Source organism: Scophthalmus maximus, chromosome 7, assembly GCF_022379125.1.
Source record: "Scophthalmus maximus strain ysfricsl-2021 chromosome 7, ASM2237912v1, whole genome shotgun sequence".
In the NCBI taxonomy this organism is placed as follows: domain Eukaryota; kingdom Metazoa; phylum Chordata; class Actinopteri; order Pleuronectiformes; family Scophthalmidae; genus Scophthalmus; species Scophthalmus maximus.
The window spans coordinates 20523512-20551410 of NC_061521.1; the positions used below are offsets into that span (position 1 = coordinate 20523512).

The 27899-nt window shown below is 44.0% G+C and overlaps 1 protein-coding gene across 1 annotated transcript in view; it reads left to right on the forward strand.

The window, feature by feature from the left end:
• LOC118315834 (neural-cadherin-like) overlaps nucleotides 1-27899 on the forward strand; it is a 73725-nt gene that overhangs the window by 18144 nt on the left and 27682 nt on the right. The window contains exons 2-16 of the mRNA XM_035643432.2: nucleotides 4178-4375; nucleotides 6990-7215; nucleotides 8734-8938; nucleotides 10085-10196; nucleotides 12209-12458; nucleotides 15560-15702; nucleotides 17232-17404; nucleotides 18501-18669; nucleotides 19268-19438; nucleotides 19807-19979; nucleotides 22844-23011; nucleotides 24305-24554; nucleotides 24983-25110; nucleotides 25520-25706; nucleotides 27340-27483. Coding sequence (XP_035499325.2) covers nucleotides 4178-4375; nucleotides 6990-7215; nucleotides 8734-8938; nucleotides 10085-10196; nucleotides 12209-12458; nucleotides 15560-15702; nucleotides 17232-17404; nucleotides 18501-18669; nucleotides 19268-19438; nucleotides 19807-19979; nucleotides 22844-23011; nucleotides 24305-24554; nucleotides 24983-25110; nucleotides 25520-25706; nucleotides 27340-27483 — 2697 coding nt within the window. The remainder of the gene's footprint in view (nucleotides 1-4177; nucleotides 4376-6989; nucleotides 7216-8733; nucleotides 8939-10084; nucleotides 10197-12208; nucleotides 12459-15559; nucleotides 15703-17231; nucleotides 17405-18500; nucleotides 18670-19267; nucleotides 19439-19806; nucleotides 19980-22843; nucleotides 23012-24304; nucleotides 24555-24982; nucleotides 25111-25519; nucleotides 25707-27339; nucleotides 27484-27899) is intronic.

Below are 27899 nucleotides of genomic sequence, written 5' to 3' on the forward strand. Positions count from 1 at the left end.
ATTAAAGTTTTAAACAGGATATTGTAAAGGCCTGCTAACATGAAGGTGGGGAACTGATGCTGATGCCACAGAGTCAGTGTTGCATTTATATATATTTTGTTTTTTATTCATTTAATTTTTTTTATTTCCATTGCCTGCAGTTGTTTAGCTGTGCCACAATCATGTCAATATTTTCATTTTTAATCTTTGCAGATGTAGTTGCTAATAGACGCTGCTTTTTTGTGCATTTTGTGCAGACTTGCAGATTTGGAGCGAAAAACTATGTGCAATAATTGAAGACGTTTACCTTGTAGTTATTGTTCTGGGATGAAAATGCCTGCACGTGTGTTTACTGTGTCAGCCGTTCTGAGCCGCTGCGGGTTCGAGGGTGTCGAGGGTGCCTGCTGCCGGGATCAAATGAGTTAATAGATTTCTGTCCGCGGTGCTTTTAGCGCGTTGATCTCTCGCTGACAGCTTCGCACTCGGCTTTGAGCTCAGAGATGGAGGGGTGGGCGGCTCAGAATAGAGCCTCCTTAACACTGCAAACATTTGGTTAATGTAGCCTATTACTCCCCCATTGAGCTGACTTTCACTTTCCGTTCACTCGCGGATCCCAAAAAAAAGAAAAGAAAAAAAAGGCACCTCTGAAATTCCATGTCTCACACGGGCCATTGATATTTATGCTGGTAGACACAATTTCTTTAATTACACACAGAAATATTTGTATCTTTATTTCCTTCCTCGCTGGACGTGGGAGGAACAAGGGGTCCATTAGAAAAAGCCCTGTGCTATTAATTATAATGCATGTTCTATCTTAATTTTCTCCTTTTGTGGTTTGGGTTAGCCACTGTATGTTTTTCTTTCCTAACATGGATGCTCGCAGCATCTGTTACTGTGCTATACGCTGTTTCTTGTGCTTCCCTTGTGTTCGCGTCTCTCTATTGTTATTTTACATTTTCCGCTAAGCATCACACAATACCTCTTCCTCCACACTGCCTGCCTCGTCCTCTGCTCCGTCTCTTTCTCTCCCTCTGTAGATATTTGTGTTTCTGTATCTGTGCCTTTCTCCTTCACTTGGTTTCCCTCTCATCTCCTTCCCACACACACACACACACACACACACACACACACACACACACACACACACACACACACACACACACTCACACTCAGTGTCCTTGTACTGTGGGCAGTGTATTTGTGCACAGAAGCACTTGAGACAACTTTTTCTTTTTTATACAGGCAAGCCACTTAGCAGCTTTATATAGAAACTACCCAAGGAGAGGATTAACAGCAGGAAACATCAACCGAATGCCTTGCAGTGATATAGAACACATGCTCACACACAGACACACACACACACACACACGTGCCAACGCACCACACTTCTTCCTTCTTGGCCAACCATATACTCTGCACCCCTGTCACCAACCTCTGTGTGATACATTGCCATAGTTAGTCCCCCGGCAGATGCTCTTATTCTTACGGGGCTTGTAGTGCACACGGAGCAGCTTTTCATCGCACGGAGCGCAGGCAGCATATTTGACTCTGAAAAATTCCAGTGGAGCCTGTGAGCCTCTGACTCCCCCGCTTATGTGATCACATCTTTTTTGTCTCAGTCAGGTGAGGCAGCTCGTGTCATTTTGCTGCTCGTGGGGCATTGCTCACCGCCACTATCCACCCGACTCGCCAGATCAGAGAGAAGGCGCATATGTTTGCAGCCTCAGCACATGCAGCGTGCAATCTCGCTCGCTCGAGACACACACACACACACGCGCGCGCGCGCACACGCACACACATGCACACACACGCACTAGCACATTCTTCATTATCATTCCAGAGCTGATAGGCTCTAATTATCTGCCTTGGCTCTGATTAGTCTCTCTGTAACAAGCTAATTAGACGGAGCCTTGTAAAATCATCGCCGCCATTACCACAGAGACATGTTTGGGAAAGACACCAACAAGCAGGAGGCAAGGAATGTATTTTGCACCGCTACCCGCAAAGATTTGATAGTCAAGTTAATGTTAAGTGCTGAGGCTCTGATTTCCTTTTGATGAAGTGTCTTTTAAAGCCCCTCTACGTTGCAATAGAATCTTTATCCTTCTCATTATTCATCACGGAAGGATTGTTCCGTCTTACGGGGCGGGATGATCTGGCTTAAATTGCATAAACTGCCGCTGTCGACATATTACGAGATAGCATCTGAACATTGATTAGTTTCTCTGCCCCCACGATACAGTGGCCATTTATCCGAAACGAACTATCGTCAGATCCGAGTCAGAACTTCTCTCTCCGCAGAGCAACTTTTTAAAGCCTGAGCAGCAAGCTAGATTAATTCTCTCCTCGTGCTTCTTACTCCCTCTGTTATTATCCCTCTAACAATCCTTTTAGGAGCAGTCACACACTTCACAGCTATTGTGTTCCAGTTGTGAACGGACTGGTGTGCAACACATTGTGTTTCCCATCAAAATGCATCTTAACTGTAAGTCAGTTAAAGAAGAAACAGGAATTGCAGCATCTGTTTTCCGCTTTTCAACTCATTTGAGCGAACAGTAGGCGATGTAAAAAGATTTATTACAGCAATTCACACAGTTTGAAGACTTTATGCCCATTTTCTGTATGCATGCACCACTCAGTACCAACCAAGTTTTCTATTATCAGCTGTGATCGACTTTGGAGAGACATTAGGGTTACAGATTATTAGGGAAGCCAGCAAGGTAGAACTGTTTTGCACAGCCACAGCACATCTGTTGCGTGAGCCCTCGGGTAGGGAAAGGATGCATCTCAAACTCCTGCTGCTTTTGTCTTGGATTAAAAAGTCCATTTGCAGCCTGGGGTCACACACGGGTGACCTTTTACATAATGGGATTTGAAATCCATAGTTACTTTTAGCCCTGAGGCAACTCACCTCTCTGCTTAAGTGTGTGTGCGTGCGTGTGTGTCTGTGTGTGTGTGTGTGTGTGTGTGTGTGTGTGTGCGTGTGCGTGTGTGCGCGTGCATGCGTGTGTGTGTGTGTTTGTGTTTGTCTGAGAGAGAGACAGGAAGACAGCACATGACATGCTGATGTCAGCTCTGTCAAGTGTGCAAACACGTGTCTGGGAGTGACGGGACGACTTGCCTGTGTATCAAAACTATGTGGTGGTGTTTGTATCTGTGTGTGCGTGTGTTTGTGTGTTCGTCCTGCCGGGGGGTTCTCCCTCGCTGGGGTGAGGCGGATGGCCTCTGTGGATCGCAGCCTACTGAACTGGTTGGCAGCTCTTCTGACATTCCTTCATGCCACGCTGACACGAGATCACAGCCGACACTGTCTTTGCTCACAATTCTGCGACTTGCTCCACTTTGCAGGAATAGATTCTACAAAAAAAAGTGGCCCAGATCCGGCCCATGACAGTAGAATAAGTTTCCAGGTCATGTCGTTGTATTTAATGTGGATAACGATCCCCTTGCTATCACTTCCAGCAAAAAGGCACGCTGTGCTTTTGTCAGATGGACTGCAATGCAGTTGTACACCGCTTCTCCTTCCGAGCTGCTGTGCAACTCTTGCTGTCTGCCCCAGCTCAGGGTGAGTGAGTTGGTAATTGGATTCCGGGAATCTTCTTATTCTCTCCAATGAGGCAGTGTGCAGGTGACAAAATGCATGCAGCCACGAGGCATCATCCGTAGGCCCCCGTGGGAAGATCAAGGTAGCTTTACACAGACTTAGATGAGACTGCTGCTGAGGCTCAGTCCCATGGGAACCCGTGTGTCTGGATTTCCTGGATGGGAGCCCCGATGGAGAATGGATGGATTACGTCACTGCCGCCAACCTCCACCACGGGCTCTAACAGCTTTCCTCACATCCACTCACAGCAGTCCCCCCCAGTCGGCAGCAATGTTGAAGCAAACGGAAGTGGCAAGGTAGCGGGTTAGCGTTAGATATTACAGATATTGTGCTTATTGACTCTAGCCAAAACCTTGAGCCGAACTGAGACCGTATTGGCGTCGGTTCCACAATCTATTCTAATCCTGCAGCATTTTGTTTTGCCATCCACAAGAGTTGAGTTTTAACTCACATACCTGTTCCCTCAGTTGACTCGCCGCTCGCCGCTGCTTTGGATTCCCCTGGCTGCTCGTCTCGCCTCTACACACACAGTTACATGACAGCTGTCACTTTAAGTAACCACTGCTCCGTCACTATCTCTGCACTACCCTCCAGGCCCAGATTGGTACCTGAACAAGGTGAAGCTGAAGATCAGTGATGTCAATGACAACGTCCCTGAGTGGAATATGAAGCCCTACCCTTACCTGGCTGTAGTGGCCCCCGAGGCCCCTGCGGGAGCGTTGGTCTACCAGCTCCAGGCCCAGGATGGGGATGAGGCCGAAAGCGGAGAGGTGGAATACTTTCTCTCAGACGGTAATCACACACACAAACGCACACAAAAGATGCACAAGAGGAAAGAGGGATTAAAACAGGTTGTGTTGTTGTTAAAATACGTTGACAGGCAATAGAGCCTAATAAATCCAACTTGTCAGACACCAGCACAGTCGCTCAGACAGACAGCCACAGGCATTCACACATTCATTAATGCATCCATACACTCTTTAGGTGTCCATTAGGTTCTCTGCCTCTCTCTCTCGCCCTGTCTCTCTCTGCCTCTGTGTCTCAGTCGCTTGCTCTCTTGTACACACACACACACACACACACACACACACACACACACACACATATGCAATCACAGACACAGCCAGAGGCCATCACACATTTGTTTATGCACTTATCATGCACTCTTGTCTATCTGTCTGCTTCTCTCTATTTCATGCACACACAGAGTGAGGCGGAAACACACTCACGCACGCACAGTGGGCTTTTGGAAGTCAGCCAGAGTAGTATACCCCCTGGTGGTTGAGGGGATAGAGGTTTGCTGGCATGTCAAAGATGGGGGGGTGGGGGGGCTGTGCTAATCTTGCCAATGGGGCTTTACAAAACCTCTGCCGACTTCCCTCTGGCTCGCATTAGTCCATCACACAGCTCCCTGATGTGAGTTAAACCATGATTACCACAAGGTACCCGTTGTCTACATGAACATGCTAAGAGCATGTGTAAGCACGAGGTTTGCTTCTTAAAAGCTTGTACCATCCAAGTCGTTTTCCCCTTCAAAGTAATCAAGGCCCAATTTCAAGATTTCACATGTATTTAACGGCCCTCTTATCCAGCGCTTAATGTTTAAGATCTCAAGAGGATGAGAGTAGCTGGCCGTTTGATGAGTGGGGGTCAGCCTGTCTGACCCCCTTTTTAGCATTTGACAGTGCTGGAATAGTCTTTCCCTAAAGCTGCCCTGTGGCGTTTTCTTGTAAACAAGTAACCTGAAGACTTTGGGTGTGTTCATGACGTCTAACAGATGCGTGGAGCGCATTACCCATTTCTCATTAAACATTTGCAAAGTGTGTGCTTTGTGGCCCACTTGCTCGCCTGCTTGCACATACATTGTGCAGTGCAAACAAAATTCTGACCCACTCAAAACCCTGCTGACTAGAAGTCAAAAATGCAATAGGATACATTTACATAAAAGTAGAAATACTGCAATCTAAAAATATATATATATATATATATATATATATATATATATATATATATATTATAAATTTGATTTTAACCTTGAATTTGTGCTTAAAATAAAAGTCTGTTCTGTTTTCTTCTTTAGAAGGAACCAGTGAACTGGACTTTAAAGGTAAACTGCAGGTTTTTACCTACTAGTAGTGCTATGGAGCAAGGTTTTTATGAGTGGGCCAGTGTCCCCGAGCAGTATTGTGCTTGTGCAAAAGCATGATGATAGTTCAATGTTATTGGAAAGGGCTACAGATGGATAGACATTCCAGGTACCAAATATTCAAAAATAAGATGTCTGCTTCGCAAACGCTGTCCCTGAAATACGGATGCATTAAACCTATATAGTGTCATAAATAGTACTCAATGGAGGGCCAACTTCATCTCAAACTTTTCAGTCCTTCAGTTCAAATAAAAAAAAGAATGCATTAGAAAAAATATTAATATAAAGAAGAATACAAAACAGGTGTTACCTTATCAACTACACAGGTGAACATACTGACAGTATCATCTTAGTTCGATGCATTATTCTTATAAGGTAAATATACTTATTTCCAAACAAAGCATATCAGGAAAAAAAAAGTAATTTGACATATGGTCAAGAGGATGTGGGGTTTTCCCATTATTTTTCATTGATGTTGGGTTGATAATGACAAAAAAGAGTCATCGTTCAACAGTAACAATTTGGGAAAATAATTTTTTTCTCCAAAATCATGCAATGCCCGGACACTTCACACGTAACAGTCACTTGTGTAAGTATGCTTGCCTATATCGTGGCCACCAACACGGCCACTGGAGAGTTGATGCACTTATTCTCAAAGGGCCTCTCTCTGTAATCTATTGTGGCTCAGATTGCACCTAATTTGTATGTTGCTGTGGACCAAAGCTTCTGCAAAATGAATAAATGTAAATTTAAATTCAGCTGAATGTCTGTCATACCGCCGGAAGGCAAGACAGCAATTAAAAAGTAATCTTAATGAAGCTGCTTTAAATATCCATTGGATTTTGTATCATAGTAGAGTCTATGCTGGAATCATCAGAGCGTGGTGAACATTGATCAAGTTATCAAGAGGATTTAATTATAGTGAAAAAAGCTCTATTTTTGAGCAAATCAAAGCCATTTCCTTGTACAAAAGTTTCATCTTACCCAGTATATTTGCGAGCATATTCATATGTACAGATCCCCGATAGTGTTTTGATACTACATTAATTGCAAAGACATTTAAATGTTAATTTGAACATAAATTACTGCATATTTTCAGGGGAAAAAAAGAAGAAAAAAAAGTTTGTTCTGGGCCTCAAAAAGCCAGACTATTTCAAATTCCCATTCGGGGCAACGTTTCCAAGTTAGTATTCTAGTCAGGAGTATTGGATTGGTTTGAATCCAGTGCTGGAAAGTAATGTCATTTGTATTTCCCTGTAGGTGGTGACGGCTGCTTCGCTGTGGACAAGAACACAGGCCAGGTAGTGACCACGGGGCTGGTGCTGCAGAGGGACAGGGAGTACTTGTTAAGTGTGGTGGCCCTTGACGGGCTGGGCAGCCGCAGTGCCCCTGCCATGCTCTCCGTGATGGCAGGAGCCCGAGCACCGCAATTTACCAATATTAGCTACGCCATCTCCATTCCGGAGAACACACCTGAAGGACAGCCGTGAGTACCGCACGTGCTAACATCCACCAATACATAGCAGGGATGAAATGGAAATGACTAGTGGCTGAATTCCATTTAGCTGCTTTAGATTCAGCGTCCCGTTATTTTGCATGCTGGCTCACTGTCACATGGTGTAGGTCTCACTGGGACACTGGAACTGAACAGGGCCAATGTTAATGTTGTCAGTAACACCTGTGCTTATCCTACTATATCATGTCAAAATATCTGCTAGTCTAAAAAGTAAGAATACAATATATGACTGTATTAATGAAATACCCTATTAATAATATACCCTGCATGCCGGCATAGTAGCATACCAAACTTGGTGGGAGGGTATCTCATATCATATCATATATCTGCTCATACACAGCAGGGCCAGTGTTGAGCCAAGGTCTGCCTGCCTGCTCAGAATTACAGTATATACTTGTCGCTTGAACGTACACAGGTAAAGCAGTATCTGACGAGTTTTTTTGTTGAAGACCGTAAGAACTATATTGATACTTTAACGGGACATAGACAAAAAAGAGAGAGAGAGAGAGAGAGAGCAAGAGTGAGCCAGCGACAGTGGGTTAAGAGTGCTGCACACAGCTCTACAATGAAGCAATGCTGCAAAACAAGTTAAAGACCTTTAATCATTGTGTAAAAAAATGTTTGTTTCATTATGAAACTGTGGCGGGGCAGAAAATAGTATATATAGTGTACAGATAGTAGCTAATACCGAAAGCGTGTGCAATGTAGGTATAATGCTTCCGATGCTTTTAATTTCTATTGCAATGTTGCCATTTCTTAATGGCATCATCAAGATGTCATTAAACTATTTGATGAAGAATTCATCTAAATAAGATGTAGATGCAAAAAGGGTACAGCATTACTATATATAGCATGTTGTTCTTCATGATTTCACTTATTATATATGATGGGAAATCAATTTCTGATCTATATAAGCTTTAGATCGTCTCTGTGGCCCTATTATTTGTGGTGTGCATGCAGTGTAAAAAATGTCAGTATGCTGATATCTGTACAGTGCCAAACACTTGGGTGAATGCATGCATGAAATCATAATGTTATTCACTCATTCACTCACACAAATATACAAATATAAGATAACAAGACTTACATAAAGATACACACTCATCCCAGGTGTCAGTTTCCACACACTACCTGCATTAATGTATGTTGATAAATATCAATTCGGGCAATCCAGTACACTCAAGCATGAATTGACACGTCATCATCACACACCATTAGAGAACGCAAACCCCACTAACAAGAAAAACAAACACTGATATCTGCATAATAGGATTACATTATTGCACAGGGCTGACAAGTACTGATTGACTGTTTTTATGGCACGTAGTCAATGGGCCATATAGTAATTGATTTTATTACAGTGTGGTGCTGATGTAGGGAAAGAGGATTTCGATTTTAATTCAACATGTGTGCGGCTAAAATTGAATAGCAAAGACCGCTTTTCCTTTTTTTTCTTCTTCAAATAATTACTTTGTCTTTGTTCCGCAGCTTCCTGGTGGTGTTTGCCATTTCCTTCCAGAAGCAGCCCATCAGCTACAGCCTGCTGATCAATCCCAGTAGCCTCTTCAGCATCCGACAGGAGACGGGGGAGATCAGTCTGACCAGGACGCTGGATTATGAGAGTGACCAGCGACGCTACCTGCTGATGGTGCGAGCCAGCGAGGAGCCCGGCAGCCTCAGCACTGCCACGGAGGTTAGTGTAGTCGGAGAGTGATACACGCAGCAGGCGTGTGTCACCCAAGTGTTCATGCGCTGAGCTCAACTTGCCCCAGAGCTGAGGTCAATTTGTGATGGCTTATTATTGCATCTGCCGCGCAAGCATCTGATATCATTGTGCTCAATTCTAGCGAAATTCAAAGGGAATCCGTATTGGTGATCTCCCACTGGACCTTCCACAAAGCTCTCAGGCTGACCTGTCTTCACCTAAATGTTATCTGGCTCTTATCAGCAGACCGAGGGTGCATTAACAGCAGCACTCTGTTCGCGGCGCTGACCTACTGACATAACACCACTCGGTGATGACCTCGAAGAAGAGACAGCAGATTTTGTAACCGTCTACAGGGACGACACGGCTGAATGGTTTTGAAAGGTTAACAAATGGACCGGGTGGCACGGACGATTTTCCTTTTTCTCCTCTTTGCTGTTCGTTGAGAGTGCGATCTGGAGAGGAACTGTGTGAAAATCCACGCGGTAAATGAGAGCTCAGAATCAGAAAACTTTCATTCAGGATAAACTATTCATGAATTCAGTATGGTTTAAATTATTAATTCAAAGATTTTTTTTTTTTTTAAAGCCAATTATGATGTCAAGCGCTTACTTGGTACCACAGATTTAACAGGCAAAAATCTCCTTCTGCTCAACTGCACGTTGTCCAGCCGGCGATGCAGACTGGGAAAACCTATCCCAGCTATTTCAGGACTATTACTCAGCTGTCACTTCACACTTTACACACAGTGGTGACAGGGAGCTTGTAGGGCGGAGGGGGGCGGCTAAGGGCCTTTGTCAAAAAAAACACACACAGTGAGGCACACACACACACATGCTCGGGACATTTCTATTTTTGACTCAGGAATATCATGAAGTGGAAGATAAAGGATGCGTTGGACCGGCAACTCGAGAAACTATAAAATGCAATTTAATTTCACTTTCAGGGTCAGTTTCCTGTTCAGAGCATTTCATATGGTTGTCTCCTGGATTTGAGGGTCGTTAAAGCAAGGCTAATTTTGTATTCTTCTACTCTGATTGTCGGAGTTTCTCTCCTCTCGTCTCCTGTCGTCTCCTCTCCTGTCGTCTCGTCTCCTCTCCCCTCCTCTCCTCCCATCACACTGGCACTAATCAGGTTCAGGTGTTGATAACGGACGAGAATGATTGTGTCCCAGAGTTCCTCCAATCCATTTACAGTGTGGACGGGGTCCCTGAGACTGTAACCACGGCAACGTCCCTGCTGCAGGGTAAGACTCCTCTGACCCCACATTTCACGTCCATCTGTTTCTTTTTCAAACTGCAGAGAGAAACTATCCAAAAAGTCTTCTGTTTTTATTCTCCTTCAAGAAAAACAACAGATGTATTTTGGAAGAAAGCTGCGGCTCAGACCTCGAGTCAGTGTTTCAGCATATGGACGTACATTTGTCATCATAAACACAATTATACTCAAGTAAACTAGCTTTTACAGAGACACCATATAGTCCTTTTGATATATCATATACTTATAGCAAGAGGTTACCTTATAATTATCGATTATGAGCTGTATTTAACGCCATTACCACTGCTTAACTTGCAAACATACACTCCAGTGGAGAAACATATTGTGTCGAGGGAATTTTTTTTTATCCGATGCAGCTGTTTCTTCCATAGTGTGTGATAACCTAAACATCTGTGTGATGTTCCTAAAAAAAGATCACTGCCGCTTCCTCCTGTTTGCCGCGTGAAAAGAATCACGCTTCTCATTGCACAGCGAGCGTCAGATGTATTGAAATACTGTACCTTTGACATCCCATTGCAATATTTAGCAACAGCCTTACATAGAGAAGTACTTGAGATGTAAATGTTTCCCAGTTATATTTTACTCACAAATCAACCGTGAGTCACAAATACCTTTGAAAACTCAAAAAAATGCACGTTAAATACAATGCCCCGTTGTTGATGAGTATTCATTTTACATTTTACCTTGTACAATGTTTTTGATTCTCTCAAATGCCCCTCATGTGCTACTATCTGTGATTTGTGAGAAATCTCTGGCTGGGCGATTGTTTCTAGTCTGTTCTGGCTGTGGAAAATGGAACACGTTTAATCTGAAAACATTGGAAAACACAGCCTGGAGCGGTAGAAAACAGCAGAGGCAGTGGTAGCAGAAAATGGAGGCCAATACAAACCAGTGCACCAGCCAAAAAATAAATCACCCAACCCGAACAGTAGAAAAACTCTCAGCATGAGGAGGTATCAAAGGTAGAGAGAGTGAAGACAGCTGTGTCTTCGACATGTCAATAGGGGAAGTCTATCTTAATGCCACAAGTAGACTGATGCGGATTCACCATAGAAAAATGTGTGACCTTCTAGTTCAGTAGTTCGCTCAGACGAATGCCCAGAATGTCCCGACAATTGAGATCGAAGGGAGGAAAAAGTCTTAATCTGGTTCGACCGGGGCAGCCAAATAATGAAACGTTTCCAAGCATGGAGGGAGTGAAGTCGCTATTAGCCCATCACCCCGGCTTCTTACAGCCAAAGACACAGATTAATACTTTACAATGAGGCTTTCGCTTTAACTTTATACTCACTGAAGATATAAGCTGGGAAGCACGAGTGACAGTTAGGTTTAAGCGAAATTTACTCCTTCAGTTCTTTATCATTTAACCAGACAGTCACTTTATACAGACCGTACAAAGGGAGTGTAGTAAATTGCCAGTCTTGAGCTATATTACAGGATATTGGAATGGAAGGAGCATGGAGCACTGAGATGCACAGGGCACCAGCGCTGATGCTTGACTCAGAGGAAATAATATCACATCCAAAGAATATGCAATATGCAAGTGTTATGAGTTTGACGAGAGCAGTGGGTTTAAGTAAAATTCACTAAACAGCAAACTTAAATTAGCTTTGCGACCAGTGGTCTGCAACATTTGTAGCTGTAGACAACTCAGAAAGTATTATTATAAAGTGTTATTACCTCAGAACCAAATATCCTCCAAACAATCTTGTGAGAAAGTACAACCCCGCTCGAGTCCTTTTGCCGTCTTTGAGCTAATTTCTGCAAACGGTGGGGATCATTCTGGTTTTGCACAGTGCCGTTTGGGCGCGAGTAATTGTGGCTGTCAGAGCATATGATCTATGACATGTTTAGCAGGGCCATAAAGAGATAATGATCAACACAGATGTCAACATATTCATCAGCTGACGCCACCTCATCAGCTTATTTCGATTAAACTGTTAATTGACGGCCCTTATGTGATGTTTTCCCTCCCACCAGTGTTAGCCACGGACTGCGACTCGGGGTTGAACGCGGAGCTCACCTACTACACCCTGAGCCCAGACTTCAGCATTTCGCCCCACGGGACAGTTTTCCCCGCGGGCCGGCTGGACTATGAGAGGACTAACCATCTGTATGAATTTGTGGTGATGGCGGTGGACAACGGGGATGAGCCCAATTCCGGCACTGCCACGGTCCGTGTGAGGATGGCGAACGTCAACGACGAGGCCCCTGAATTCTCCCAGCCTGTGTGAGCAGCTTCTCTCTTATACTTACAAAAGTAGTAACTTGATTTTCCCAGTTAATTTTGGACAATTTGCAATTTGCATTTTATTTCAATTCTTGCTGCTTTTTAAATCTGCAGCATACAAAGAAAGGCCGGCCTTAAAATGTGTTTCTGCATATTATTCCCTCAAAAATTAAATCAGCACTAAGATGTGGATTTTAGTGGAAAGTTGATATTGGTGTGTTGCGGACAATACCTGCTTATTGAGGACTCTACTGTATATCGGAATGAAAATGTGCAAAGCCAAGACACAAACTTGCCTTGATCAATAAGCAATTACAAAAAGTAGTCAGTGAGTGTATTTGTATTGAGTTTAGATGACAACATAAGGCTGTAAGTTTATTTCCACAAAATGCAAGATGCCAAAGTTGCACTTGTTTTGACATATACATTGTTGCTGTAGCCCACATCATAAAAGCAAACTGTCACGTGTAGACGACAGGTTTAGAGTTGTCCTCTAAAGGAGTGTTCCTCCTGCTGGCCCTGCCTCATCTGTGACCCGCCAGCTGATCACATTACGTTATATTGAAGCCTTGCTCTCTGAGCAGCAGTAGTAGTAGTAGCTGCATGACAGATACAGTATATGCAGCATGTCCACATTACAGGACATTACAACTCCCACCACAGATCTGCTTTTCATTAAAGCTATTCATTGATGCTAGAAGTCCTGCCAAACTTGTGTCATCACTGCGGTGGCTGAAACTGTGGACAGTAAGACAAACTCAGTATATTGTGGAATATGCTCATAGTGGTCACCGGCTCAAATTGATCGCAATAAGCAGATTTTCATGTTGATTACAATCTGGATGGACAACTTTGCTATTTGATAGAAACCTGAAGTCTGCCCTGGCTCTCTCCCGCTGTCTGAAGCGACCAGGGCGAAAGAATTACACTTCCATGTGACATACTTGCTGCTTTGAGGGAGCGGGGGGGTGGTAACACTTGTAAAAGCCCCAAAACACGAGCAGAGCAGGTACTCGTAAAAATGAGCCATGGCGGTGCAAGTAGAGGAGCAGAAACACACACGCACATCCACAGCATTTTTGGAGGGATGATTCTCTCCCAAACGCTTTATCCCCCGACAAGCGGTTTCCACTGTATTTTACCTAGTCACAGTCATCAGGCATCCATACAATCTGCTACTCGCCTCTCGCACATTAACACAAACAAAGTGTGACATTGTTACTTTCATAGCGTGTTCCGGAGGTTTGGCCAAAACAGGTTTAATAAAAGCGAGCACTCGCGCTGCTTCCCACAGGCTTTATGTTTGGCCTTCTCTGAAGGTATGTAGTAAACTGACAGTTTGTCCTCGACGCTGGGTTTTGTGTTTTTTTTAAGCAAAGCTTCGTGAGTGGGCGGGCAGCGACTGTCACAGTGGCTTCGCTGCATTTTATTCCCCAAAAAACGAATGAGCCGCTCGTCCTGTCAGTCATGTTTGAATGACCTTCACAGAGGACTGTTGCAGACCTCTGCTGCGCACTCTTGTTGCACTGTCAGGTGTCAAGTCTCGATGGGTGGCCCGGACAAAGAGCCAAACAAACAGTCGGACAGAGAGCTGGAGATGTGGACGGAAAAAAACCCCCCATAACACCGTGGAGGAAAACAAAGAGTGAAGCATGGTTGCAGGGCAGGCGGGCGAGCAAGTAGAGAATACCAAAGCATATGTGGTGGAGACAGCCAGTCAGATACTGGGTGCAGATAAACAGAGAAGCCTGTCGGCAGTCGGACACATATTCTCGCCAAACTCGGAGACAGACCGTTAGAAATGCAGGCATTTTGCCAGGCAGGGTGTGTTGGCTGCTTCGTCATAACTGTGGCACACAGGGAAGGAGATAAACACTGTGAGGGCAGAGGAGGACAGTGTCCAAAGCCACAGAGACAGGCATTTAGACGAACGCAGGCACGCAATGTCAGACTAATGTCAGGCGAAATGAGATACTCGGACATGCGATCGGACAGATTACTGTTTCCCGGCATTGTCCTCTTAGTTCGCATCTGAACGGGTTGTGGAGAGGCTAGGAGTGATTGAAGGGAGTGGACGACAGGCGGGGCAGAGCCTATGGAAATGGAAAAATCGTCAGGCTTGCAGGCCGGTCGACCGGCGGGCGGGGCGGGCGGGCGGGCGGGCGGGCGGGCTCGTGCTGAGTATAACTTCACAGTTCAGTGAGATGTAGGCAGATGCTTCGGGAGGAGAAGCAGAGGGAGTGCGTACACTGTGTCTCATCCCGCAGAGCCGCGGAGAGGTGGCCTCGGAGCCGGGTGACAGATTACAGGTCACTCATGTTGCCGCGGAGACTGCTCCGGCTTGAGGAGATGAATCACCCATCAGCGTTCTTCTGTAAACCATCAATCACCTTTGACTTCACACCGCAGACACTGATCCCTAACCCCCCTTCTCCCCCTCCCGCAGACACATACTCGCGCACACACACACGCACACACACATTAGAGGGAAATCTCACAGGGGATGAGTTCTGCTGACGAATCAACTCAAGCTCTATGAGAACGCCATCCCCTCTTGTATCTGGCCCCCCTCTCGCCCACTTCCACACATCACTTTACCTGTCATTTCGGTGCCAGTCCTCCGTTTTGTCACCTGCTCCACTCTGCGCACTCGCCCGCCTTTGCGCCGTTCGCCATCTCTCTTCATCCCCGCGCTCCCTCCGAGTCACGCAGTTCATCTCCACCCAGTTGTGCTTTGCACTACAGTGGTACATCAGTCTCCTGTGTCTCGATGGGCATCTCGCCTGCCCAGCGCCACAGAGCGAGCAAATCACTGTTGACATTTTAAAAGGCTCTGGATCAAACGGCCCACGGTGGGCCGGGTGTTTGGAGGCACCATTTGTTGAAGGACCTCAACATCCCAGCAGACATTACCATTTGTCTCTGGGTCTTGCCTGCTAAGAGGACAGGTTAAATCACTGTGACAGGCAAAAGAAACAACCACGAGTCCAATCAGGCCGCTGATGCTTTGGACTGTGTAAATGATGCATATCTCCTGTCTGTGTGCGATTCTGTCATCGATTTCTGACCTTGCTCTCCAACTTGTGCTTCCCTCTTCGCAGATATCGAACGTTTGTTTCCGAGGACGCGGGCCCCAACACCCTCGTCGCCACAGTTCTGGCCAAAGACCCAGATGGTGATGGTATAATCTACTCCATAACAGCAGGCAATGAGGAGGGAAACTTCATCATCGACAGCCAGAAAGGTGATACTTCTTAATTTTCCGGCCAGGCTTCACATTTGCTGCTCTCACTCTAATTGACAGGCTTTCCGTCAAATCACACATTCAATTTCCTCTAATACATTCCTGCTACAGCGGTGTGCCATGAACGCCCTCTACTTTCAAAGTCAATGTGGAAAGATATTGAAGGCTGATATTAAAATCTGTGATTTCAATACGTGCGCCGCTTGTCCTATTATTGGGTCATAAATATAAACTACGACATTATTTAGGAAAATGACGGTTTTTCTTTTTCTGGGGACAGAGAGGAATGTTCCCCCACGTTTCTGTCATTTCCACAATTGGCGACTGCACAGTTTATCTTTTTTATTTACCCTTTGATCCGAAACCAGTGGCAATCGCTGTGACATTTGTCACCCAACCCTTTCAATTCAATTTCACAACAACTGCTCTATCATAGCTCACCATCTTTGGGCTGCGCTCCGCCAGCTCCTCTTTCTTTTGTGTCATCTTTTATATATTCCTTTCTGCCCTTTTTCTTCTGTATCCTCAGAGCACGGAAATGCTATGGCTGGTGTCCTTTGGGGTGCGGGGAAACCACTATGCAGCTTCCCATTTACTGTATATACGGAGAGTGCTGGCTCATTGAATAGCTGCCAGGGCTCATGTCGCATTTGTAAACAAGGTTGACATTTAGGCTGGAAGAATTACCATGTACATCCCACAGTTCACTTATTTTAATGTAGTGCTGCAGTGCTGCCAGTGTCACGCATTGTCATTAGGAGCTGGGACCCTTCTCTGTGGCCAGCCAGGCTCACAAGTAAATTGGGGGAGAGAGGAAAGTCAGGCCCTCGCATCTGTGTGTATCAGCATGCTGTGCTCTCTTTAATCAAGAGCGCTGGAAGAGATGAATAAAAACACAACGAGAGAATGAAAAACCTCCCCATGCTCTCACTTCAATGAGTTTCCCCCCACATCACAGGCTGCCTGCTCTTCCTGCAACCTCTGATGTTTTTGTATTACTGTCGACGAGAAGGATGTTGACTCAGACGCTGCGTCCTTTTATCCTAACTTTTATCTTGACTGTTACATGAAAGCAGACAAAGGGGGAGAGAGGAACAGCTAATAGGCATCTGCTGAGCCCGGTTAACTTCTAACCCGAGTCCCTTACTACTTTGTGTTTCCACTCCCGGTGCTCGAGTTGGATGGGCATCTTCTGGGGGGAGCATGCAATTACCAGATTAGAAATGTGGCGAGATCACCACTGTGAAATTGGTTTTTGGATTTAGTCTGCATATCAGATTCTATTTTACCTTTCTGTGGACTTCTGAGGTGAATTTCCCCCAACTCGCTATCTCCCTCCCAATTTCTAGAACAACAGCAGTATGTACTGTTGCTCTTGTGTTTTTTTTTATTGATGGCACATCCTTCTCCATGCAAGGCCACAGTGGCAATAACATCCCCCTTAATGACTAATGGAATGGTCGCACTTACTCTGTTTGGGCGGATCGTGTTTTATAATGTGTAATTTAATGGGCCTGTGGTCTTTGTAGGGCTGATCCGCCTCCGCTCCGCTCCCCTGCCTAAGCTCCAAGGGCTGGAGTACGTCCTGAACGTGACGGCCACAGACGACAACGCATCGGGCGGGCCGCACTCACTCTCCTCCACCGCCCGGGTCGTCGTCGGGGTCGATGATGTCAACAACAACAAACCTGTATTTGAGGAGGTGAGGATCTTTCAAAAGATTCTGGCAAAGCAACTGGCCGATTTTGTTGCCTTTGGATTCGGCCAGGATTGCTGTTTCCTCCTGTTTTCAAATCAAAGAGGAGGAGACAGCATCTACCTCTCTGTCCCATCCCCTCAGTGCACCTCAGCTATCCCGCCCTTCCTTCCTTACCTCCTCATCCAGCTCTCTTCCTCTTTTATTTTTTGGCCCCGGCGTTCTCATTTCCCCGGCCTCCGTCTCCCCTCGCTCTGTTTTCCCACGAGTTCTGATTAGCCTGCACACCCACTCTATCTTTGGGCACTCCATTGGGATTTCAATTAATTTCATGAAAAAGAAAAAAAGTGCAATATCATCACAATATACTATACCTGTTTAATTAACTTCCTCCCTAATTAGGAATGACTTGAACTTCAGCAGAGACGTGCTCATGCTGAGTCGAAGCTCCCCAGGTCTTTGGAGTGGGCTGGAAGTCTTGGCAGCTTTGACGTGTTTAAATATCAAATTACACCTCAGAACCATCATCGGCTGACATGATATTTCTACGAGGAGCTACCTACAGGCCATACGGCGCTCGCCATCACGTCGCACGAAACCTTGCGTTATTCGCCTCTCTGTCGCTCGCTCACATCCTTTGATCCATCCTCTCTCCCTCCCTTTCACTCTCCTCCCTGCCTATTGTTTTCCTCATTTTTCTTTCATGGTCATTCTGTTGAAATACAAGCGAGCATTTCTATCTGATCTTTGAAAAAGAGAAAGACTCCAGTGAGCAGCTCTTTATCTTGGGCATATTTTCGTCCGGGGGTGGGGGGGATTGGATTCTTGCCTAAGCTGTTCATTGCTGACTCTGAAAAGGAATCGGCTCGCATGTTTTTTATTTACTCTGTCTATAACTTCGATATTGTATTCCATGCACATTACCTCTCTGCATGTGTGTACTGACCTTCAGCTTAATGACTTGTTTTCCTTGGATCCCTGTATTCTCATTAATGTAACATACTCTGACAATACATCCTCATATATGACAATTGTCTCTTGCATTTGTGTCTCTCCTTTCTCTCTCTCCCCCTCCCTCCCTCCCTCCCTCTTTCTATCTCAGTGCCAGCAGTATCGTGAGCAGGCTTCAGTGCTGGAGAACCAGCCAACGGGGACTTTTGTGTTGCGAGTGCATGCTGTGGATGCAGATGAGGGAGCAAATGGAAAAGTCAAATATGGCTTAATGCACAGAGACAGCACCATGCCTGCCTTCAAAATTCATCCAGACACAGGTAGCGTGGTCACGGATTGTCTGGGCTCAAATAGGTCTCGATTAGACGTAGAGCAATTCTGCACTTTTGGGGTAATTGACATCGCTCATGGTCCCTGCAGTTGAACGGGGATCCGAGAGGAGAAGAAATGTTCGCATAATTCCAATTTTTATTTTTCACGTTTTCAGTCAAATGCCAAAGCCTGTCTATCGATCATCATTTCATCTAATCTGGTGAAGCTCTTTGAGTCCACACGATGACGGGGAGGGCAAATTAAGAGGCTGTCTGAAAGCCGTTACAGTCCGTCATTTTCTGTCAGCCTTGAGTTCTGTCGTCCTCGTCACAAGATTGAATAACAAAGTCCGTGCACTTGAAAGGAAAGCTCATCTTACTCAGAACGTATTCATAACTCTTTATTTGTTCTCTTGATTTGTGAGTGGATGGTTTGATGGATAGATAGACGGTAAGATGGTTCTGTGGATTGATGGATGGATGGGTGGATGGATGTACACATGGATGGGTGAATTGGAGTATTGCTGAACGGATGAATGAGTATATATGTATTCATGCGGCTACATTTTGGCGGGGAACGGGGCTGATTATTGTTCTGTATTTACAGGAGTGATTGTGACAGCCAGGCGGTTCGACCGGGAGCGGCAGAGAGAGTATTCAATTACAGTAACGGCCACTGATTGGGCGGAGGAGCCGCTCATCGGCATCTGTCAGCTCACCGTCCAAATACTGGACCAGAATGATAATAGCCCCAAGTTTGAGAATTTGCGCTATGAGTGTAAGTGTTGCTGCTCTGAAATGAAATATAAATATCTCTGAATGACTGAAGCAGACCATAACCAATACCCTTTAAAGTGCTGAAGTAAACAGGGTGAGATGGAGATGCGGTTGGCTCTTTGCTATAAAAAAAACGCTCTCTCCCCTTAATGAATTGTATGTCGGTCTGGAATAGGCATTAAAAATCCCTTGGTGTCACCGGTGGTAAAAACCAGAATTACTTATGCTTTCATAACAAATGTCCATAACATCCCTCATGCAAGACCGCTCCTATCCTTTGCCCCCCCAGCTTCGTAGACGTTTACTCTTTGACCAGCACACTGAGCCCACACACACACACACCGAAAACATTATTTCTATCCCCTGTAGACTTTCTGAGAGAAGACACTTTGGTCGGCACCAGTTTCCTCCGTGTCGCAGCTCACGATGATGACTTTGGCACTAATGCAGCCATCACTTACTCCATGTCCCTGGAGCAGCCCGAGTACCTGCAGGTCAACCCTGTCACTGGATGGGTCTACGTTAACCAGCCCATATCACAGGTCAGTCAGCAGTTATAAGCAGGCTCTCCGTCAGCCACCACACTCACACACACACACACACACACACACACACACACACAGAGTCTGTATCGCATGGCAGCCTGTGGGGTCTGTGTCAACAAAGTTAATGAATGAGCCACCTCAAAGTGCCTCTGTCTGCCTTTCCCAATCTGGGCTGTGTGTACTCCCAGAGGTGCCGGACGTGGAAAGACCACAGAGAAGGAAGACGGAGAGAGAGAGAGTCTAATTCCGGCTAAAACAAATTATTAAAAATAGATGTTAACAGCGTGGAACTCCTGTTGTTATATTTGATGGCTGCAGTTCTGTTTATTGGTCTTTCACTGGAGACTATAAAAAAAAAGCTTTAAAAAAAGGATAAAAGAATTGATATGGATGCCACAGGTTTTTAACAAGCTAATTATCACAAACCAAGACTGTCCATTTTAAATACCCCGGCTTTGACGCATTGAATTCAAGACTTTTTTTTTTTTTAAATTTTGATTCATCATCTCAGACTTTGATAGGGAGACTGACAGCATGCTGCGGCTTAAGATGAGTCACGGAATTTTGAGGCTATTAACCGAAACAATACGGAGGCTGGAAGATTATGCATGTGATTACGCTCGCAGAGCACGCTCACCTCAATGAGATTCTCAGAAACTAAAACGCTAAGCCACACGCTTCATTTGCATCAAGGTAAATGAAAGAGTTCTTTTTTTTTATGGATTTGAATGATTGTATTCGAAAAGAAAAGAAACAAAGATTAGCAAGCTGTCCCTCGCCGGAACTTCCCGGTTTGGCATCAATAAAGACCGTCTATCTGTCGAGTTGATGTTTGTCGACTAATTGATTTGCTGTGTCAGTGTCAGTCATGCAAAACACATTGTACATTTTTCATCAGGCGTGTTGTAGACTTTCATGTTCTCTGTAGCCTATCAGCACCCCTCTTCCTATTTTCCTCTTTCACTTATTCGCATCTAAGAGTTTTTATTTAGCCAGAAACTTGCGATAGCACTACAGGCCTGTCTATTATTTAGCATACTTTTAGCGCACTGGTGTTAGTGGTCCTTGTAGTTTTGCCTCTGACTTCATGCAATATTGAAAGTGTTAAGCCCCAAACCTTGCTGAACAAAGCTGTTGCATATTTGAGAACGGTTTTAGTGGCTATTTGAATCATCCCGCAATAATTGTGCTGTAACTAAGATTATAAAAGCACTTCATTAAATGTTAAGTGTCTTGGCCGGTCTGAGACATCCTTGTACTCTGATTCTCTCGTCACAGTATGTGATTACAGTGACTAAGTATCAAGGCTTAACTTCGCATCGCACTTAAGAGTAAAGTGTGCAGCACAGTTCCCAATTAACTTGCAGTATTTCAGTGGAATATGAAGGAGATAGGCCAACAGCCGCTGTTATTATGCCCTAAGACCGTACAGCCAGAGTCAAACTCAGGCATTGTGCACACACACTGTACAGTACAGCTCCACGGAGAATAAAGAAGAGGAGACAGAAAGGGCCCGGTGTCCAAATCCAGAAGATTTTATGGATATTTTCTGGTTCAGATCTGATACTATTACTGCAAATTTAATTTTAAAACCTTGGTTGGATGTGACCACAACGTCAGTAAGCCATTCATTTATCGTAAGAGCAGCAGCTGCTGGGTCCACACTGGACATCAGAGATTATCATCTTTGCTCTCTTGTTTCAAGCTTTGGAGAAGAATTGTACTTGTTCACAAATACTAATTGGATTGTACCAGGAATAGAAAATGTAATTTTGGAGTTAAGTGAGATGTCTTTTTTATCTGGCTACTGCAGCACACTAATAGAGTTGCTCGGCCAATTGCATTGATGGAATAATGCAGCTTATGGGTGAAATGTTATATCTTAACAATTGAGTACAGTTTCTTTTTTGTATTAACAAAGTGTATAACTACAACTTGCATTATCTTTCACTGTTAGTGGTGAGAAAAGAAATGACCTCATGCGGGCAAAAAGAGGCCCTTTGGGGTTTTTTTTTAGAGCTATTTGCTTCATTCCAATTGTGAGTTTAATGTAGATGTTACACATTGCCAAATAAAGATAAACAGAATTAAACACTCAAACGACCTCTTAAGGAGATTTCTGGCTTTCCCTGCAGTGTCCATTTTTGATGAATAACAGTTCCTCGATCAAACATACTCCTTTATTTCCTAGTGGTTCAATTATGGCACAGGAACACAAGTATAGGAGCCTTTTTGATAACGTGAATTATATCCTAATAAATTTGGTAATAATCACACTGCTGCTTAATGTTGTTCTTGGCCTAATTAAATGATTTTCACAGTGGAGTTCATAGAATAAGTTTGGGGTCAGGCGGGAATGTGAAGTCATTACTGCAAATCAGCTGATCATGATCCGATTGCGCAGAGCATCGGTACAAACCTATTCACTTCACAGAGTGGTTTATTTAAAAACCCTGCTCCACACATTATTGTCATTATTACAGCTATTTGCTGTTGTTGGCCAGTTTCCACCAGACCACTGCTGCAGTGCAAGTTAAAGCCACATGCTATATTAAAGATGATTCATGGGCTACTGGTTAAGTTTATTACAATTTCTATGATCATTTCTGCTTAGCAAAAATTTCATGATGAAATGTTCTGTCCGAGCAGATGTCACGTTTTCAATAATATAACATTTAAGACTAGGAAAGGATCAGGGAGGGGGTTAGGGAATTTTGCTGCTCAGGAAAACTGCAAAATGCTCAAGTTTGAAAACAAGCTGATACATTTTCTGTCAATCTGACAATTGACTCATCATTTCAGCTCTAATAACCAAGATTTTTAACCTGAACTGAAGTCTCAACTTTTACTCCTTACCACAGAGGACCTATATTACACGGGACATCATAGCAACTGACGGGGGAGACCGAAACACTTCCGTGGAGCTGTCAGTCACCATCACCAACGTGAAGAACCAGCCTCCGCAATGGGAACAGGAGAGCTACAGTGTTGTCATTCCTGAAAACACTGCCAGGGACACACCCATAGTGGTACGTGTGCACTCTGTTTATACTGGAACGTATCTGTATGTATTTTGTTATGCTGGTTCCTCCATCTTGACCATTTGAGTTGCTGCAATTGAGTCGGCTGAACGTTTGTTTGCTTTACTCATTACGGCGTTACTCAGACACCGCGTTCTCTCTGTGCTCAGAATACAACATTGAGCGGTCGTCAGTGCACCGAAGAAAATCAGTAAAATGTGTCTTATTTAGATGCTGGAGGAGAACCCTGACTTTGGATTGGAGAACGTGTCATGACCGCTGCCAAATTAAATCAATTCAAAATGTCTCCTTTGATGTGAAAATATAAAGCTGTCAATCTGGATTGCACAAATATCCCTTTCCCCCCCCCGCCCCCCCAAGGTCTTCACAAGGGGATTCACTTTGAGATAAGGGTTCATTTCAAGGTTCAGACAGCTGGTTTGTTACTCAGATTAACAATCAACATTTGTGCTTTAGACCACAAGCCAAAAATATTGAAAATGTTTCCTGACCAACCTCAAAGAGAATGCTTGTAGAAGGAGTAATTCAAGATTTTGAGGAATTCGCTAATTTGCTTATTCTTGTCATGATTTGAATGAGAAGATTGATACTAATCTGATGTTTGGATGCTAATTGTGGAGCAAATTTTTTTTGTCGGGTAGCAGCTGAAAGTGGTTGAGTTTTAAATGTGACACTTGAACAAAAGCACGATTAGCATCGTTACAATGTCCAAAATTACAACTATAGGGTGACCGTATTTTCTAACCCCCAATTGGGACGGTTATCTTCCGTTGCCAGGTACCTTACGGAGAAAAAAGTAAGACTCCTGGACCTCTGTAGCTCAAATGCTAAGAACAGACGAAGGCACATTGACTGATTAACAGACTGACCAATCAGTGTTGAATGCATATGTGTGGTGCATTGTTTGATTTAATATTGGGTTGGGTAATAATGAGTGGGACAGAACACTGCCAACATCTATAGTATGCACTGAACACAAGTCTAACAATCTAATTATTATTTTTATATTGATGAAAAACAGGACAGTTTGGGAAGTAAATGTTGAAAACTAGGAAAAATGTTTGTGTTTTCTATTTTATTTATAGGTATTTGTCCTTTTTTAAAATTATTTTCTTATTTTCTTTTTGCTCTGCACTTAGTGGACAGACACAACACAAGAGTGGTGTCGTTCTCATTTCACTACAAATAGACGTTGCTCAGTGATGCTTTTTGCTTTTTCTTTGGGATCAACCCTCTCCAACTATAACATAAACTGATAACCAAGCCTCTCATCCCATCCAGACAATTAAAGCGACCTCTCAGCTGGGTGACCCCAGGGTGACCTACAACCTGGAGGACGGGATGGTCCCCGAAACCAACATGCCAGTGCGTTTCTACCTCTCGCCCAACCGCGAAGACAGCTCCGCCTCCATTCTGGTGTCGGAGCCGTTGGATTACGAGACCACAGCCTCTTTCTCTCTCCGGGTCCGAGCGCAGAACGTGGCTGCGGTGCCTCTGGCAGCTTTCACTACCGTTTATGTCAATGTCACAGGCATGATATTTTTTTTCTCGCTCTTTCTATCTATCTATCTATCTATCCATCTATCTATCTATCCAACTATGTATCTATCTATCTATCCTTCTATCTATCCAACTCTCTATCTTTCTATCCATCTATCTATCTATCTATCTATCTATCTATTTATCTATCTATGTATCCATCTATCTATCCAACTATCTATCTTTCTATCTATCTATCTATCTATCTATCTATCTATCTATCTATCTATCTATCTATCTATTTATCTATCTATGTATCCATCTATCTATCCAACTATCTATCTTTCTATCCATCTATCTATCTATGTATCTATCTTTCTAAGCACAGCTTTGGATGCCTCATAAGTTATTACATAATCACTATCTGGAAACTATCACATTATCCTTATTTGCTACTAAATATCTCTTCTCTCTCTCAAGATGTTAACGACAACGTGCCATTCTTCACCTCCTCCATCTATGAGGCCTCAGTAACGGAAGGAGCCCAGATAGGGACTTCGGTTCTCCAAGTGTCTGCACACGACAAAGACCTGGGTCTTAATGGAGAGGTTTGTGGGTTGTTTTTTTTTCACTCTTGTTCATGTCATGCAGATTTAATCTAAATCTCTTCACCTGCATCTGAAGACAGGGTTTTTTTCCTTTCATGTTATGCTTGAATCAGCGTGCTGTAGCGCCGCACCACAATCCCTTAAGTGTGGAACCTTTTGTTTCACAGTTGGCAAAGTGTTGTCGATGTGGCACTGTGAACTGTGCAGATGCAGCTTAGTGACTGACTGTTGACAATATCGGTATATCGATCTGGTTTTGGCTGTAATAAGAAGACATACTCTGGAGTTATTTTAGAGGCCACTTAACATTTTCTGCTGTAAAAGCCTTCAACTTCTGCTGCCTCTGCAGGTTACTGCTTGAAGGAATATTGCAGTTTCAATTCAAATTCAAATTCCCTGTGCTTCGCAGATCACCTACTCTCTTTTGAGTGACAGCAGTGGCGACCACCATCTGTTCCGCATTGACCCGAAACTCGGGGTCATCTACACGGAAGCCGTGTTTGATCGCGAGGCCCGCAGCTCCTATTTGTTGGAGGTTCAGTCGGAAGACGGGCAGGAGTCAGCGCGACCTGGCAAAAACAAACAGCCAAACTCAGGTTAGAAATGATGAGAATTTTAATGACATAGGGCTTTTGTATACAACTACTCAGGAATTTATATTTTGCGGAATTCCATTGAATTGAAAGATCATCATTTTTCAATAAACAGTCCATGCTGCAGCTTCATATTTACGAAAGGGCACGTAAGTAAATGGTAAATGAACTGCATTTAAAGCATATAATGCTTTTCTAGTTTTACAAATCACTCACATGATTTATACACTACAAGTTACCCACCGACCCTCTGGTTTGTGGATGACCCGCTTTATCTCCCAAGCCATATTGTGGTAACAATCTTTTCATCTAACTCGCCGCAAGAAAGTGAATAAATCTATTTCCCAAAATGTCAAACTGCTCCTTAAAGACAATTCTTTATTGTCTTTCTTAATGAAATAATAAGTCAGTGACAGTTATTTCACATTTAGTGTACATCTCAATCCCTTTTTAATCCATAAATATCTGTTTGTCATTGTTGTAACATTTTAGTAAACTACTCAAGGAGGAAGAATTAACCTTGATGTGGCCTCTGCCCTGGTAAAAATGTCCTATTCATGAAAAGCAGCATTGCTCTCTCTCCCTGTAAGCCCACAGGGCATTACTGAAAACAAAGGTATTAGGTGTGCCTCCTCTGACTGCATAGGAATTACATTACCTTCATTTACACCTTGGGATTGATTTTGAAAAGTGAATCATTAATTTGATTCATTCCATGACCCGGCTCTCTTCACTCTCTTCCATGAGAAAATAGCTGGGTTATTTGCTTTCTTTCTCCACCCATCTTTCATTTTCATTGTTAGATATTTCACCAATCTGGCATTTGTTTGGTCACCATGTTTTCTTTGGGACATTCTTGGCAGCCATGCAACCTCAGCCGCCTGTGAAGGCAGTATTAGGGTTAAAGGGTGATGTTTTTGAGCTCGGGTTGCCAGTGCTGCTTAGCATTTGCAATGAGTCTTAGCTGCGTCTTGTGCTGCATGTCGCCTACATCCAGAAGGGCTCATTTCCTCTGCAAACATTACCTGTCTCTTTGCGTTTCCCCTGGGATACACCGAGAGGAGGAGGTAAATGTGAAAAAAACAAGCCGAGGAAATAAGGCCACCCTCCACCACTGTCATCTCTTACCGCAGCAGCTCCAAATTAACATGTCACCCATGTTTTCAGTGAGCAGATAATTTACTCTTTCTAACTAAAGAAATAAACAGCGTAATGAGGAGTGCACCGATAAGACACAAGCACTTGTCATCTTATGAATATTTAACCTTCCCAGTAGAGAGGTTCTTTATCTACTCTGCAAAAAAAGCAGTTTGTTGAAGAGTTCCAGCCCCATTGCTGTTATTCTTCCTTTAGAAAACAGTTAGCCCTGTTAAAACAATAAACTCTTGACAAAATGAATAATTAATGTAATTTACGGCACATTGTGAATAATGTTTTGTCTGATTTCCATGTCAATGAGGCACATTGCGTCAGGTTAAGTGCCTCTTCCCCACTAAACAGTGACAATGAATTGTAAAATCAATAAACAGATGGAGGGAGAGAACACACACACGCGGTGTTCGGCTAACTCTGTGTGTGTGTTTGTTTGTGTGTGTGTGGCATCGTCTAATCTTGTGCCATTCTGTCATTCTTGCAGACACAGCGTATGTGAGGGTTTTCATCAGCGACGTCAATGACAACAAGCCAGTCTTTGCTCAGCGGCTGTATGAAGTCGGCGTCGACGAGAATGCAGATGTGGGCCTGACTGTCGTCGCAGTTAGCGCTAATGACGAGGATGAAGGTATGGTTGATGAGGCGGGACAGCGAGGAGGTCCCCAGGAAGAATTTAGCGACGCTGCTTCTCGGGGAATCAAGGTTGAAGAATCTAGCCAACCAGAACAAATATTAAAGTTCTCATGAGCTACACTTTGAAACTTTTACATGGGTTTCCATGCTGCACTTTCTTTATCTTTCACATAAGTCTCTTTCTTGAAACAACAGAATAATTTTGACGGTTTACCAGTCATTTTTCAAGCAGTCACTTGTGTGCCAAGTAGGCCCTTTTTTTTTTTGTGCAAAATTGCACGCATTTGTAGCAGTATGCATAAAGTGACCCCGTGGGCAGTCTTTCTCAATCTGTTCCGAGCCCTGCTGAAATCGTGCCGCCGAAATCTTGCGGTGTGCTAGATTTAACAGTAGTCATTTGAGTGCTTTGGT